The sequence below is a fragment of the Xiphophorus hellerii genome, chromosome 7 (genome assembly GCF_003331165.1).
Source record: "Xiphophorus hellerii strain 12219 chromosome 7, Xiphophorus_hellerii-4.1, whole genome shotgun sequence".
Classification (NCBI taxonomy): Eukaryota; Metazoa; Chordata; class Actinopteri; order Cyprinodontiformes; family Poeciliidae; genus Xiphophorus; species Xiphophorus hellerii.
The window spans coordinates 14,736,300-14,753,422 of NC_045678.1; the positions used below are offsets into that span (position 1 = coordinate 14,736,300).

The 17,123-nt window shown below is 38.4% G+C and overlaps 1 protein-coding gene across 1 annotated transcript; it reads right to left on the reverse strand.

Moving 5' to 3' along the window:
• Positions 1–1,155: 1,155 nt before the first annotated feature.
• morc3a (MORC family CW-type zinc finger 3a) lies at positions 1,156–16,446 on the reverse strand. Its single transcript, XM_032568083.1, has 19 exons — positions 16,366–16,446; positions 14,808–14,880; positions 13,027–13,159; positions 12,071–12,297; positions 11,804–11,960; positions 10,979–11,126; positions 10,622–10,750; positions 10,398–10,517; positions 9,247–9,344; positions 9,033–9,140; positions 8,833–8,961; positions 8,372–8,446; positions 7,719–7,761; positions 7,538–7,636; positions 4,908–4,998; positions 4,740–4,818; positions 3,327–4,371; positions 2,483–2,622; positions 1,156–2,371 (listed from the first exon to the last, which is right to left on the reverse strand). The coding sequence occupies exons 1-19, from the start codon at positions 16,402–16,404 to the stop codon at positions 2,224–2,226; spliced, it is 3,081 nt and encodes a 1,026-aa protein (XP_032423974.1). The 5' UTR covers positions 16,405–16,446; the 3' UTR covers positions 1,156–2,223.
• Between the last annotated feature and the right edge of the window lie 677 nt (positions 16,447–17,123).

Below are 17,123 nucleotides of genomic sequence, written 5' to 3' on the forward strand. Positions count from 1 at the left end.
GAAGCATCCCAGATATTGTTTGTCTGAGACATCATTTGATATTTTATGTAATCTACGTCGCCTTATTTTTTTCTCCTCGGATGAGTAATGGTGCGCACCTTTTTTTAATCCATCGTTCATACTGCTGAGCTCCAGGAGAAAATTGGATGTCTTTTTAAGAAATAGGTAAATACAGCCATTATAGAAAAGTGCTTTTGGTCTGTTTCATTTACAGTATTGCACTGAACTGTTTACACCTGCTTTGTGGGTCTCACGTTTGTATGTCTGCGTGACATCGTGTGTTCGTGTTATGTTATTTTCAGCCACACAACATTGCGTATTTTTAACCTGTATTGCACTTGAGAATTACTAGTTGGCTTCAACTAGTGGTATTCTTCAAAATGGGAAAAACAAGACAAAATACTGTTTGTAAATCTGGAGATTGCTCAACTTCTGATTTTGTTCATAAAACTGTCAGAGGAATGAATGAACAGTTCAAACAAGTGGAACCGTAACAAAGAACGCTGAAGGAGGAGAACCTATGTTTATCTTACCATTATACAATATATGATTAGGAAGATAAGGAAAATCATTCATGTGTGATGCTTAGCGGTATAATCGTACAACTTAATATCCAAGTAGACGGTTGCATTGACTTTGTGTCTTGATGAAACACAGCAGACTATTACCAGCAGATGACATGGCTGAACTGTGGAAACTTCCCAGTGAACCTCAAGCAACTTGAATTCTGTACCCGTCAGTCCTTCCTCTGAAATCTTGAAATCCAAATCCAGGAGTAAGATGCTCTTATCACTGGCTCACATCCCTGTGGGAGGATATTTCTGTTGTTGTCCACATTTTTCAGCCACACTTTATTCTTCCACTTAACTTTCCATTAATGTGGTTGTTTGCCGCACTCTATGAAACAGCCAGCTTATTAACCAAAATAACTTTTTTGTGACAATGACTGCTGGTTATCTATTAAATCTCGGTATTCTCCATGACGTGTAGACCATAAAGCGATCTGCCCCTTTATTGTTTTGGTATTCAAATAAAGAAAACATTTTCCAAGAACCCTGATGTGCAGCTTTCAGTAACTAAGTTCAAGTCAAAATGAATTGAAATGATCTTTTGAAATATACCCTGCCTCTAAATGTAAAGAGTCAGAAACATCAGTTTCAATCTTTGAACAGAATCATTTTTTTTATTTAAATGAATGTGTATGATCCAATATTTGATCTAGTTTTTCTTGCAACTAGAAAAAATAAGTGGCATACAATGACTCTATATAAGAGTTTTCCTTTTAGGCTAGAATTACTAAAATAAAGAAACTTTACAATGTTCTAGTTTGCTGAAATGCACCAGAAAAAAATGTTAAAAGGAATTATATTTCTAAAATCTCTTTACTTGCAATAAACGACATTCAGTTTCAGTCCGCCATTGCTCTTGGCTGCAGTCTGAACATAACCCACCATAGAAATGTGAAGCTTAAGTTCAATTTGCAATATCCAGAAATGTACTGCAAGGCTCATTGCTGGAGCTACATAATATCTGCCCAAACTAGAGTACAAATGACTTACACAGAACATAGGGTGTATAAAAATAGATTTAACACTATATACATGTTTGGAAAACAACAAAAAGGAATTAGTGTGACATTTAGTAAGAAAAACTAAACATGAGGTAAAATACTTTAAATAACTCAAATCATCAGATTAAAATGTAAAAAACCTCATTAATTTATTTAAAAGATGATAAAATTAAGTAAAAACACTCACTAATCCCTATGACATCTGCAACCTGAGCCTCACATGAGTTAAGATTCCTGATTTTGCAAGTCTAAGCAGGAGAATCTGGAAGGACTTGTATAAAGCTGGGAACAACAACGGATGCCCAGATTTTACACAAGCCAGACCTTGGAACAGGAAAAAAAAAAGTAATTGAGGACGGACAGAAGGCAACCTCTCATAATTTAGGAACAATTCATTGGAACAAACATCACACTGATTCTCTTTCAAACAGCTCCGCAACTGAGATGCACTTTAAAAAAAAAAAGAGACCAAAAATCATAAAATGTGAATGTTTTTAAATAAATAAACCTGACTCCCTGAAATTGTTCTTCATAAGTCCAAAAGTTTACAATCCATTTTGGAAACTGGTCAGGCTTGGACCTTTTCCAGGTCCGAGAGTCAGCAGGAAGACCTTAATTCAGTGGAGATTATTTTCCAAACCGAGCGCAGCATCTCAGCCTGGGAATTCGAAGTCTGAGCCTGCAAGAACTTGCTCAAGGATCTCGTCAATGACGTTGCATTCGAAATTCACCTGCGCCAGGTCCAGCGCCGGCACCCGGGAGACGAGGAGGCGGCCGACGTTCTGACGGAGCTCGATCAAGCTGAAAACGCAGCCAGACAGAGGAATAGAGGAAAAACATGAACCAGAGAGATTAAGATTCCAGTCCTGATGGTTTCATAGAAACACATTAGTGATTTTTCTGCAGTCCTACCAACTGGAGGCGTCTGTGTTTGTGCCAGAGGTGGGGGACCTGGCTGAAGATTGAGCATTTTCTTTTTGCTGTTCCATTCTCAACTTGAGCTCCTCACACTGGACTGCCAAAGTCGACTTCTCCTCCTTCAGAATATCCAGCTGTCGGAAAAAATAGAGAATTCACATCAGGGAAACAAAGACGGAAAAATGTACAAATAAAATGTTTGAACTATGAAATTAATGTTTCAGTTTTACAAATCAAGTGATTTCAGATATTTTCTGTTCTGACTTGTTGAGCAGAAACACAAATAAATTAAAATATTAAGCAACTTCTATTCTGTTCTCCCCACTCTTCCAGATTCTATGGTCTTGATTTCAAAGTAAATTAAAGTTCACTTTTCAGTTGTGAATTTTCATTTGCACCTCAGAGCAACAGTCCAGTATTTTTTTCCCTAACATCCGATCTGATGTTCCTAAACCGACTTTACTGAACTGAATTACCAGTGTGGGCCACAACATGATATGTCTATATCAATCTACCTCTTATGAAAAATTAACTTGGGATTTTCTAATTCATCTGATCAGAAATACTCTCTCAAACTATATCCCACTGTGCGTATGGCATCTTTGCAAGTTTCACTTTTTGATTTGAATTACTGGAATACATAACCCTTTCAATGCTACTCTGGTTTAGTGAGATGTGTTTGTACAGTCTGGTTATTCATTTTCAATATGTCAACTTCCTAAAATAATGGCTAAAGTGTTTTGACACTGATCGCTACGTCAGGTCTTTTCTCATGGCTTTATAAGGACTTAAAATTATATGCATTACGGAAAGAGAATATTTTGGATGGCATACTGACCTGCAAGCGCAGTTCTTCCCTTTCCTTGTTCCTCTCATCTAGTTCATGGACCAGACGGCTGATTTTAAGCGAAATCTCCTCAATGTCATTTTCCTCATCTTGGCCACAGTTTGGATTTCTCCTGCCCTCATTAGCTGCCAATAAAGCCTCTTTGTCCCTTATTAAATCATTGATTTTCTGTTTGGCCCTCTCAAAAAGGCCCTTGTAGTCCGTCTGAGTGTCAGTCTGGGAGGCTTGGTGTGAGGACTCCTTTACCTTGGCCTGAGACTGTTTCTGCAGTCGGCTCTGCATGTCCTCAAGCTGAGAGGTGAGAAGTTTCAGCTGCTCTTTCAAGGCGTCTCTCTCCTGGGCCGTTTCCTGCATTAGCTCCACGAGCTTATCTTGTTGTTTCTGAACTTCATCGATATTGGGGTACTGCTGAACAGAAGAAGAAGGACCAGCACCTTCATCACTCTCCATATGTGCCACTCCGTTGCTCAAGGTTTTCCCTTCTTGGTTCTCAACCCTGTCACCGCGCTCCAGCTTAATTTCTCTTTCAATGGGCAGATCTGGATTTGACCCGTTCCTACTAGCCATTTCGCCGTTCCCTTCAGTCTGATTCGGACTCTGCTGTTCTTGCTTCACTTCTCTTTCAATGGGCAGATCTGGATTTGAATCATTCCTACTAGCCGTTTCGCCGTTCCCTTCAGTCTGATCCTGACTCTGCTGTTCCTCCTTCACTTCAAAAGCGGTGGTCTGGGTGGTGGCGCTGGCCACTGCTGGAGGTGGGCAGGTTTCGGCAGCGGACGTTTCTGCTTCGGCCGTCGCCTTGGAGGTCAAGTCACTCTCATCTTTCTCTTGCTTCACTTTCCTTAAAATACCAGCGGGCTGTTTGGGCTTGGGCGTACTTGAAGTTTCCAAGATGACAATGTCATCATCGGTATCATCGGTGTCAGTGCTGTCAATGTGGACGGATATGGGGGAGTCAGAGGTGCCCGACTGAAAACCGTTCACTCTGGGTCGTTTTGGTGTGCTTTGTGGAGTGACAATCTGGCTTCTTTTCCCCCTGCAGAGCAAAAACAACCAAGTATTCATGACCATTCATTACTGTGATACAATCACAGAGTCTTGCAAATGTGTTCACAACCCTCTACCTTTTAGAAGTTTGGCTAATTTCATATTATTTTGGTGACTTTCTGTTACAGCGCAACACAAAGTAGAGCATAATTGTGAAATTGAAGAAAAACAACAAACCGTTTTAAAAATAAAAACATTCTTAAAATGTGACATGCTGAGTTGTACTTCATTAGTTGAACTACAATGTGTTGGTCTATTATGTAAAATCCCGACTACAAAGAAAACAAACAAAAAATACAGTTTGTAGTTGTGGATGTCACAAAAATGTGACATTTTCAGGGCAGTATACCCTCGTACCTCAGGGTTGCTGATGGTGCTGAGAGCGAGCAAACGTTGGTGATCACAAGAGGAGAGTCGCTGCTCGGGGGGCTGCTGGCTACAGACGATAGAAAACAAATTGATCTCAATTGTCTTTCTTTTTGCCGTTTGCTTTCCGCTAACCTACAGAAGAAATCATGTCCTTACCAACTTGTGAAATGTTTGAGGACCTCCGCATGGTGGGTTCAGCCCTGTCTGCACCTCTGTGTACCAAGTTACTCGTCGGGTAATTAGCAGACTGCAGAGAGAACGTTGCAATATTTTTTTAAAATCAATAATTTTATGAAACCACATTTTTTGTGAAATTAATGACAGTTTTGAAACTTTGTCAGCAGGGAATCTAATATTAAGTTCTGACTTGAAAATGTATTTGTTACTTTCCAAAAGAACAAAGTAAATTTCTGTTTGACATAACTTCCTCATATTTCAGGATTTAAACATGAGGAAATCATGGCAATTCTTTCACAACATTTCTTGCACAAAAACATGTTTTTTTTAGTTGTTTTTTTTAAAGCCAGATTCTTCAAACATGTAAGAACATGAAATCCCACAATTAATAAACATCTTTAATCTGTCTTTTGAAGTTCAGGAGAGAAACAAATGCTTAGTCTGTTGCTGTCCAGTAAAAATAGGTGACAAACAGAAGCTCATCCACGTGTGTTGCAATGCAATTCTCTTATGTCAATTCAAAATAAAATAAAAAAACCCACTTCAGTTTATCCAAATGCTAAGGCTGAGTTTTAAGCATAAATTGTAAAACTTTACCAGATTTTAAATTTGCTTAAGAGTTTTGGAATTGACAGAAATTTTGCCGGGCGCATTTGCACACTTTTAGCTTTATGGTGACAACTGCACTGAGCCCAGGAGGATTTTCAAAGATATCAGAGGAATATTAATTTAAAGACGAATAATTTTAAATGGATCTCTTAGCCTTTTGACAAAATGACATGACAAAATGACATGCTAGCATCACTCCGATGAGTTCAGGCTGATATTCAGCCATTCTAACTAGATTAGAGAAGCAGAATGATTGATTTTCTTTTTCAAAGATGGTGAGTCTTGAAATCTCTCTTCTTTTATTAATTATGCAACTTTGGATCAAAAGGGCTTCAGAGTCAAGGCTGCACCTGAATTAATTTATGGAGTCATCGAGAACTTCAAGGCAAGTGGTTCGGCTGCTTTGAAGAAAAAAAATGGGCATCTAAGACGGTCATCAGGTGTCTTCCTTCAGCTCTGCACTGCTCATGTTCAGGACCAGCCGGCAGCTGTGTGCGACTTTCCCCTCAGACACGGTGGTAGAAACCTAGCCTAGTGTTCAGCAGGACAGCAAGAAAAACGTCCAAGATAAAAATAACAAATATTTGGATGTCTCTTGACTTTTGGAACATCTGGACTGTCCAGAGGAGAAAAGATGAGCATCATCATGACTCTTGTATCATGAGGGAAGTAAAGCATCCTGAGACCATTTGTGAATGATTGTTGCCTCTGGTCCAAAGAATGTGTGTGTGCATACTCACATATTGTTTCCAAAACACAAGGCCATGAATATAAACTGGAACCACAACATTCAGGCAACTTTGCCCAGCAATTCAAGAGCAACTTTGATAAAGAAAAGGTCTTTTAACAGAACAAGTGGCTAAGTGGCTCAAAGATTAAAACATTAACATTTTGGTTCGTGATCAACAAAGTACTCAGATCTTAGTCACGCTGAGAACATCTGGTCAGTCTCCAATAATAGGTTAAACAAAATAATGTCAGAACATCTTGGCCATGCTAAAACAAAAACGTCAGTGAGGATTTATGCCAGGGGGATTTGCTGAAATCTTGAAACCAAAATGTGGACAGAATAAATGCTGAAACTTTGCAGACTTTAAGCTTTTTTCCCCCCTGAATTTCTTTTGAAAAGCATTAAATGTTTATTACTGATTCTCAGTCTAACTCTGAAAAACAATGGTGTCGGACTGACAACAAATCAATCTGAACTGGCTTCCCTTGGAATGCTGGCTATCTCAATTTCTCCTGCATGTTATGTAAACAAGACGCTCTGCTCCCACTAACCGGCTCCCTTTCCCACATGACATGTGCGGACCAGAATCAGAGCTCTGCAGAGGCCGGCTGAAACGCTTCCCTCAGCACCCTATCTGCAAGTTGCCTTTTTTTTGTGCAAAGGTGTTTTTTTTTTTTTGAGTAATCTCACACTATGTCCTGCTAGGGACACATTATGTGATATGATTTTCCCTCCTCTTTCATAGTGTTCCTTTTTTTCCCCTCATCAAATGAAAGGGCAGGGCCTCCCATGGCTGCAGTCTCAGACACCTGTCTACCCATGTCTTACGTCGTTTGTTCCTTTGGATGGGCTGTACTGAAATGTCAATTTCCCCACTGGGGGACTAATACATTTAATATATCCTATTCAGCTGAGACTTGTGTTTGTGAACAAATATAAGTGAAAAACTACATTTCTGTCAGTGTTAAAACCACAAATATAGAACACCACCTATGTCTGTCCCTCAACTTTTTAAATGCAGAAGTTTCATGCAAAATCTGGTAGTATGAAGACTCCAGTAACACAAAGGGCTAAGAAACCAGCTTTCTTTATAAATGCTGTCTTCTCAGCACTTAAACACTTAACCAGTGCAGAACTCAAGCAATCTCAGGTTTTGTGGGATGTTTAAAGTTGAATGGAAACACAAGAGTGGGACATCTAAATTCACAGAATGCTTCAAATGCATAGTCAAAATTACAAACCATAACATAAGCGTATTTAAATTACCCACCACTTGGTGAAGCTGTCGGGTAAGATTATTGTGCTGCCGTTTAAAAGCTTTGGTCTGTTTATCTAAGGTTTCCAAATCCAAATACTGGTCTTCTTCATCCTACGAGAGAATAGCAAGAAATAGTAAACACACTGCTAAACTGGTGAAAAAATATTTTATTTAAAGAAGGTAAGCTTCTTACCTGTTCAAGTTTCTGTTCTTGTTTCTTTTTGTTCTCCCTCTCTCTGTTACAAATAAGACATTGAAGAAAAAAATAAACTCATGCTGCTGGTGTTGAACATGTTTCTCCCATGAACAGGCATGGGAGAAACAATGTACACCCACTTTCAGTTCTATGGTTTTGATGCATCAGGACATAATAAAAGTGATCTGGTCTTTAGCTGCTTCCAAAACTCTTAAAACCAGGCCTGACTATTGGCAGGCCTGTTTTCGGGCTGTGCGTTTCAGACCATTATCATGCTGCAAACCCAGCCATAAACCATCTTCAGTCTTCCTACTGATGGGTAGAGATTTTGAAGTCTGAGTGATTTAGAGAGTGGATAAGTATCTTTTATACAGGCAAGGAGTTCAAACAGGTGCAATTAATACAAGTAATGAGTGGAGGACAGGACGGGTTATAATAATTTCTGATATAAAAATCACACAATGTGACTTTCTGGATTTTTTTTAAGATGCTGTCTCTTACAGTTGAGGTGTACCTATGAAGACAACTGCAGACATCTCCATTCTTTGAAAGTGGAGAAACTTGATAAACCTGTTGCATATCAAATATTTATTTTCCCCACTGAAAACTCTGGGATTTTGCAGCATAATGTTCAAACTATATTTACTGACTGTTGTTTGTAGGTCTTCCGGTATGACGGCTGATCATCATCAGAATCCTCAGGCTCTTCTTCTACCTTGCAGCTCCTACACGGTAAACATACAGAGCGTTTAGATTAGAGTTTAAATTGATAAAAATAATTGATGAAACTCGTTATGCAACAATGTTGAATTTAATTTTCCCATAAATGTAGCTAAAGTACCTGACAACAAATGGTATTAGAGAATAATTCCAAAACAGGCAGGTATTACCGATCAGCTATCATTTTTGACCAGCCTCTATGCCTTCATTGCCAAATTATCCTAAGCGAATGCCACTGTCAACACTATGTTTTAGCACAGGAAAAATCTGGAGTATTTTCAGTAGGAGTGCTTGATTATAGCAGTAAATAGGAGAACAAACGCAGAAGAGTTTAGATTATTTAGTTTATTTCTACGTTTTCATTTAAAATGTTCCAAAAATGCTCTGTTACCTGAACTGTGGATCGGGGTTTAACAAGCAGAACCACTTATCCGGCAGCTTGGTGACGTCGATCCCATCCGGGAGTTTACGCCACTGCAAACAGCCATCGCACTGCACCCAGTTCTGATCCGGTCGCTTCCTAAAGAGTCACATTAGTTAAACTAATACAAATTGCAATATTTCACATCTCTCTCTTGACTGTGTACCAACATGGTATCTTCCACTGGCACGGTGCTGAGTGGGTCTTCTTTGGTCTTTCTGTAACGGATCTCGTTCCAGTACTCCTCCAGTTTAATCCCCAAACTGTTAATGGTTTTTCTGTTCAAATCCAAAAAATAAACCCACATATTTTTGAGAATTCAAGCATACCAAATAAATTAGGTACAGTTTATGATGATCCTGAGTGCATCATTGACTTTATTACCTGTACTTGTCAGTCTCGTTGAAGCTCTGCTTGTTGTGGGTAGGATCCAGAAAGTTACATTCGATGACCCCAATGACTCCAACACCTTTATTGTTGGCCTGTCGAACGACAGGATTTAGAAGATTCAAACACAGTTTAACCCAGATATTTACTGTACATACGCTGAGTAAACAGACACATGGCCATTTTTTTTTACTTATTGTCTGACAATAAATTAGATTTCTTGGTTTTAATCACTGCTAGAATTTTTTTTTTTTTAACTTCAAATCCAGATGTTTGTGTATTTCTTTTGAGTTTGGTAGCTTTGCCTTTGAACTGTGACTTGGGTCTGATGTTTTGGATTTCCTGTCACACTCAACAGTAACTTTCTGAAGTTTTGGCATATTCCTTTTGACAGAACTGCTATTGGTGAGTCAGGGTTGCAGGTCATTTCCCTTGGACAAGTCTCATCAGATCTGCTCAGAGATTCTAAAGGATTGAGATCAAGGCTTTGTGATGCCCACGCCTAAACATTGACTTTGTTGTCCTTCAACCTTAGGATCACTGTCCATTTGGAAGACCTTCAATCCACGTTTTTTTTCTCATGATGCAATGCACTTTGTCAAGTACATCATTCCCTTCAACAGCATAATGTTACAGAAGTGGCAACATGATGCTGCACCTTTGTACTTCACTGTTGGGATGGTGGTTTGAGAGGTTCTCTTTTTACTTCTAAATTTAACAACGATTCTAATGGGCAAAGAGTTAAATTTTAGTTTCACCAGACCAATGGGCTGGTCTCCAAAATTAAAACTCTTTGGTTGTTAATATATGCATTAAAACATGTTGTTCTCTGCACATACAAACCCACAATCTTCCTGAATAATAAGATGGCTGATCATTCCCATAGTGTTTTATACTTGCACAAATTGTTCAAACAAAGGAACATGACACTTTTAAACTTATGGAAAATAGAGCAACCAGGCTTGCGGAGGTCGTATAACTTCTCATTTGATGTCACAGCATCATAGCGCAGTTATATGGCAAGAGTCTTTAAAAATCTACCACTTTTTCTTGGAACAAATAAAACACTTTTTTAATCCTGACTGACCTAAACAAAGAAAAGCTCAGTTTTGGTTTTCAATGAAATGAAGGTCATAAACAAAACCCACCTTAAGCTGGCAACCCACACGTTCATACGCTTTAATGAGCCTGTTCTTGTGATACATCATGATACCATACTGGTCTTTACTTTTGGTGTTATACCCAAAAATAATAGGTATGCGTTTTTCCTAGAGTGACAAGAAAAGGGGGGAAAAAAAATGGTAAAAATTCTGGAATCATAAGAAAAAAATAATACTTCTAAATTCCTGTCAAATCTCTATTAAAGAAATACCAAACAAATGGGCCTGTAGTGGTCCTTTCTGATGTAGGCCAGGCTCTTAGCGATGAGCTGAGACTTCACCTTTTGTCCCCGCACCATGACCTGCATGCGTGGCTTCAGGTATAGAATGCTACAGTACGCCTACAACACAGAGACACAAAATGAATTAAAGTTTAACATCAAAGAGGTAATTATCAGGACAAAAAGAAAGAAACAGCAAAAAGCCTCTGGTGAACACCAAGAACTTGGGTAAGTTGTTTATATGAATGCGGTCAAAATTTTATGTTAAGAAGGCAAAAAAACATTAGTGTCAAAAAAAAGAGCATTTCATGAAAATAAATTGATGCCCTGCCTTTTACCGCTTCTTACCCGCAGTGAAAACACACTCTCAGGAACATAAGATGTACTCCTGTTCGAAGGCTGAGATGGATCGCTTAATTCTTCGTAAACCTCTGAGGGAATGCGGATGTCATATCGATCCCTGTCAAAATCAAACTCTGTTGATCCGGAAGATGTCCTAAAACAGAAGACAATGATGAAATGAATGAAAATAGTTACTCGTTACAAATGAGAAACAGGCAATCCAAGAGCTGAGCTCAAGTGAAATAATACACAACCTCCTCTGAGCGAAACCAAGTAAAAGAAGTGAATTCTTCACTGAAATACTGCTCTTCTGTCTTCTGTTCAGTGACAGTCACTGTCACTGTTGATCACTAAGTGACACTGTGGCTTCATTCAACGCAATGCCCAAAATGTTTCCCACAAATATATTTTTTGAACTGAATATCAACCATGTTCTGATTTGGGAACTGTGTTTACATTTGAAGAATTGAATGGATTTGACAACATGCGTAAGGACTAAAAGAGTTCAGTGAAGACATATAACCCAACATGTGCTTTATGCATGAGCTCCCAGCTGAACGTTCTCAAAGTACATGCAGTCCTGCACTCTGCTCAGATCCACTTCATGTATGACGTGAAAGATAAAAGTGAATTTTAGATGGGGGTTTCTGATTGAGTGATTACCAGGGAAATGTTATCTGAAAGGAGCATTTAGTTACAATTATGGTGATCTCAGTAAAAATTATAGATGAAGATTCATGTGGAGCATGTGCAGGAACCTACAAACCATTGCATGAAGCTCTACAGGTTGGTGGTTGTGTGTGTGTGTGTGTGTGTGGTCTACAAACAGACCTGCGGAGATTCCAGACGATGATCCTGGTGCCTGTCTCAGCTGAGGACAAGGTTGAAGTGATGGCATCGATCTCAGCAAGAAGTTCCTCATGAGACTTAAAAAGGGAGTATTGCAGGATGTCCCTCAGACTTGCTTCTTGTTCTTTTTTTACGGAGAGTAAAGCCACAGTTAAGGAAAACTGATGATAAAACATTCCTCAAAACATTTAGGGGAACAACTTTTAAAATGTTCGCTGATCACATTTGTGCTCCTTGGTTAAAGGATATTTCTGTTTGATGTCTTATTTTCAAAGGAAATAATAGGAATAATTATTTGCTTGGCTCCAATCTTCTCCAGGTAGGTTTGAGAAAGCATCCCAATGCATGATATCCTCTTTGACTTGGAGAAGACAATCGTATCTTTGCCGAGACGCATGGATCCGGACTTGAAGCCGTTACCATAGATACCAATGGGCTCCAGTCCATTTACTGCCGTCTTGTCGCTGTACCCAAAGCTGAAATAAAGAAATACAAAAGCTGAATGAATGGTGAATATCATCATTTTTCTATTATAAAATACTCTCAAAGCAATGCATTAAGATGGTTTAACTTCTTAAATAAAAAGAAAATCCTAGTTCTATATTACATACGAGGTTCCTATACATCAAGACATGTTTATTTTCCTTGATTTGAGAGGATTTTCTTTAGTCCCTCTCAAATAATCTTTTCTTTCCGTGACCAAACATCCTTTAATACTGCTGAACTCTTAACTGGACAGCACTCAAAAACTGGTCTCCACTTCATACCTTGCACATATACATAGCTAAGTAACTTCCATTTTACTGTCAGTCCTGCACTTTATATTTTATATTCATATTTATATTCATATTTTATACTGTATTTTATTTTATTCTGGAGTAACCTCACAACATTGGAACCTCAAAACATTGTCCTGAGCCGTATGCAACGAAATTTCGTTCTGTATACACCCTGTGCATGCAAAATGACAATAAAGTCAGTCTAAGTCTAAGTCTAAGTTAATAACTGAATTGTTAATACCTTTGGGGCGTAGAGGCATGAAAATGGAACATTGCTTGAAAACAGAGTAAAAAAAGATACAAAAGATACCAAAACCCTGGAGATACGTTGCAGAAAATGATTATGTGTTAATATCAAACATATAAAAATAAATGGTGTTTTTTAATGTTTTCAAAAGCTTACAGAAACAAGTGTGGAATTTGTACCTAAGCATTTTGTGCAAAGTTTTAAGGTTGAGGCCATTTCCGTTATCCATGAAGCTGAGGCACACCTCTCCTTTAACCACAGTTTTATCAATCCAGAACTGCTTGGCACTAACATCTGGGTCATAGGCATTGTCTGTCAAGAAACAGAAACATCAGAAAGCAAAAACTTTATTTAAAGTAGAATAAATCTGACAGGAGCAATGGATCTCATTTGGGGACGGATTTTAAATTATATTCTCGCAAAAAAAAATAAATTACAACTCCCAACTACCCATATGCTTTTTTAACAAGGTACACAAGATACCATGAAAGACTGCTAATTCCAGTGTCTGGTTTTATACTTCTGGGTACTATTAAAAAAGAGAAGTGGTTTCATGCTAGCTTTGGAATAAAACGTTTGGCTCCTTTTTTCTCTTTAATTTTTTCCCGGGATCCTCGGCGAGTGACGTTCTCCGTGGGCAACGTGCAGCGACGGCGTGCTGCTAAAACGAAACAACAACAAAGCGTGTTGACGTCACAGATCACAGAGTTTAATTCCATACAAAGCAATGAACAACAAAGCTGCAGAGGTACAGAGATATGCATTTTTTATAAAAATAAGACACACAAGGGGAGACAAACGAACACAAAGACAGACAAAGGCGCCCACGTGGAGAAAAGATGGAAAAAACTCTCTCTATTTTAGCGCTACATGTGTCTTTATACTGAGTGGGTGTTTCCTCACTTTAATATATGCAAAGAAGGCGTTCTGTTGTTCGACCACTCAGAGACCTGTTCGGCCCCCAAAGAAACTTGGAAACTCCCCTCATTATGGCAAAGGTGTCTGGTTTTTTTCTAAGCAAAAGGGCGGACCACTCCGTGCTCATCTCCGTCTGATACGGGCAGATCCCTGACGCCAAACGTCCTAAGATGAGATTTCACAGACACCTCCGAAGTCCCCTCTCCCATTGGAATGTAAATTTTATTGCTTTGTGTGTGGGGGAGGCAAAAGGCCCTGCTTGTTTAAATGTCTGCTATTGTCAGCTCCCACATGCTCCACAGAAAACTGTTCCAAATAAGAGTGCTGAATGTAACTTTTAAGATTAACTGTATCAAGCATTAAAAATAATAATATTTCTTTAACAGTACTCAAAGCTGGAGTCAGAGTTAACAACAGTCACTCTTTAATAGCAAAATCTGTTTAATTGGCAGCTCAACCAGTTTGTACATGATTTGTGTTTAACTTGTGTTGTTGCCAACTGCCACAACAATTCAAGAAAACTGAAAAACGAGTTACAATATCTTATCTAGATCATCTACAATTTTGGAGGGTCTGTCCGTATCTAGCACCCTACGGACCGCACTCTATGCCGAAGAAGGAGGAACATGAACTCCAGTAGAATCTGATCCTGGTGAGTGAAACTGTGAATTCCCCCCCCCCCCCCCCCCCCCCTCCCCGTTTCTTCTTAGAGAAGAAAATTTAATCAAAATATTGTAATAAAATTAAAACAATTTTAAGAGGCTTAGGAACATTTCAAATTGCCAGATGAAAAGGTGTTTCAATCAGATGCTCTAAGTGACATGTAGAAAGGATTAAACTGTTAGGCAGAAATGGGTTGTTCAATAATCTTAATTATGGGCAGTGGCTGCAATATGGGCCTTGTTTTAATAAACAAGAGAAAAATCAAGAAGTATGCATGGGGTTAAATGTTTGCAGGTGGTTACTGTTTTGTTTACGTAAAATCACTGTGCAAAGTGAGAGAAAACACTCTGGTGATAATCAGATGATCTGAATGACTCACCTATGAGTTCAGCGATAGCGCTGAAGGGCCAGGTGTGGCTGGTGGAGTTGGTGTGCAGAAACTTTGGCGAAAGCTGAAAGTGAAACAAACATCTGAGCAAAAATTTAATTTATCATCAAGATCCTGACAATCTATTGAGCTGGGGTTTTATTATGTTACGTACAAGGTTTTTTTAAATTTTTAAACCAGATCATTTAACATCACTATGCATACGCCGGATATAAATATTGGAGAAATTGTCACCATTTTTAATCGCAGGTTGAAACTGAATGTTGGAAAAACAGATTTGAGTCTGAAAACATAAAACCTGAAACTGACAAAAAAAATTCAAACTATTAAAAAGTCTAAGAAAAACTGAAATGAATTTATTCCTTTTTTCAAACTGACAGAAATTATTTCACTTCTTATTTTGAGCCTATTTTTTTTTTTTTTCAAAATTGCAACTTCAGAATTGGACATTCAGTTTCAACTAGTTTTTTTCCAAATGCACAATAGAAATCACCCTTTCTTTGTTCCATTCATATAAAATCTGAATCGATGGTTCTTAAATAATTAGCTATTGTTCATCATAGTGCAAGCAGGTTTTCGTAATATGCACACTGCAAACCATGAATTAACAAAATATTGTGCAGCCTTACTGTGCACCATTTGAAACAAAACTTAAATCATATTTGTTTATCATTTCAAACTGCTCATCAACTGAGCGCCTGTTCTGCTATGGGTGATGGACGTAACCATAATATTAGGCTACAGAGATTAAAACAAAACACATCAAAATCGTTCTATAGTTCCATGAATAAAAATACATTCAAAATAAACAGTCATACTTTGGGTTTGAATAAGTTAAAACTGCAAATATCAGATGTAGTAACAAAGATGGATGGACATGTATCCAGGAAAGAGAGATGGATTTAAAGGCCGATGGATGGATGGTCCAGATATTAATGAAGAGAAAGATGCACAGAAGGATGAACTCAGTGATGGACAGCTGGACGGAAATTTTAGACACAAACAGGAAATCAGAAACCACGTCGCGTAGATAAATGCAAAACAAGCTGTAACATTTCCATAGGATCAAGAAACTTCGAAACAACCCCCTCAAACATGTCCACAGAGTAATATTCAGGTTTCTGTAAGAATAATTTAAATTTAGCAGCGTGGTGGTGACCCCGGGTTCCCTTCGGCCCCAATTAGCGGGTATCATTGTGCAGTTTTAGAGAAATAAGAGGAGAAAGATCTGGAAACCGAAACTCAGCGTTCCCCGTAACATAACATAACACGGTCACATCAAATTTTCTTAACAGCCTGAAAATATTTCCGACTCAGACAAATCATTCATCTACATTTATCGTTTTTAAACAGAGATTCCACATTAGTAACCAACTAGCCAGACAGGACACTACACTGACCACAGCAAGCTTTACTGCTAATATATTGGCATAAATCATATTCCTGCGCACACGAAAGGAGTGTAATATCATTACGTGCAAAGTCTTTGAAACCAAACATGAAAAATGTGATGCAAAGTTCGATAAACAAGGAGATAAAGTCTGCTCACCGTACTGAGAGGCACGCCGCGGTCTGTTTGTGCCGCCATCTTGGCAGGAACAGGCGACTATGGGCGGAGCTTAGCCTCGCTACTTCATGACATTACCAGTTCCGGTAGAAAAATAAATGGCTAAGCAAACACATTGCAACTGTTGAATGAGTGAGTGAATATTTTGTCTGTGTTGTTAACTTGTTAAGAGTATAATTCATATAGTTAAATGCACTGTTAAATGTTTCTCAGGATGGAAGCCTGTTCAATCACTTCCAGTTTGGTATTTCAAAGAATAAAAGTGAATCGATTTTAAAACAATAACGGAGATAGTAGATGATTACTATCTCTGTAATCAGAGATTTTTTTTTTATAAAAGTGTCACTTGTATAATTAATGTACTCTCCCATCTGAGCATCAATAACACCTTCCTGTCATTAATTGACAGATAATGATTTTTTCTGAATTGTATTTATTATAAACTTCATGAGCTGATAACTATGATTAAGATACCACTTTGGAAGAGCTATCTTACAAAAAAATATCCAGAGAAATGTATCTTCTCAAAAATTATGGTTAAGTTTTGCCAGAGATGGAGCAAAAAAAAAAAAAAAAAAGGTCTGGCAACACCCCAACATCTGTCTGCTTTTCTTCTCTTAACCTCACACCTCAGCCATCACCCACTTAGAGGACTTCATCCCACAGCCACTGCACACCCTTCCTACTTCAACACTTAAGCTGCTGCAAAATATCAAGGTGCAAAAGTCTGCAGGTTCAGA

What these genes read in the sequence shown, in the direction of transcription:
- morc3a (XM_032568083.1), bottom strand. Translation starts at nt 16,404, where the DNA reads ATGGCGGCACAAACAGACCGCGGCGTGCCTCTCAGTACG. An exon ending in ATCGTCTGGAATCTCCGCAG is followed by an intron (nt 11,127 to 11,803) that starts GTCTGTTTGTAG and finishes CTTCTGTTTTAG; the next exon opens with GACATCTTCCGGATCAACAG. An exon ending in CTCAAACATTTCACAAGTTG is followed by an intron (nt 4,819 to 4,907) that starts GTAAGGACATGA and finishes TATCGTCTGTAG; the next exon opens with CCAGCAGCCCCCCGAGCAGC.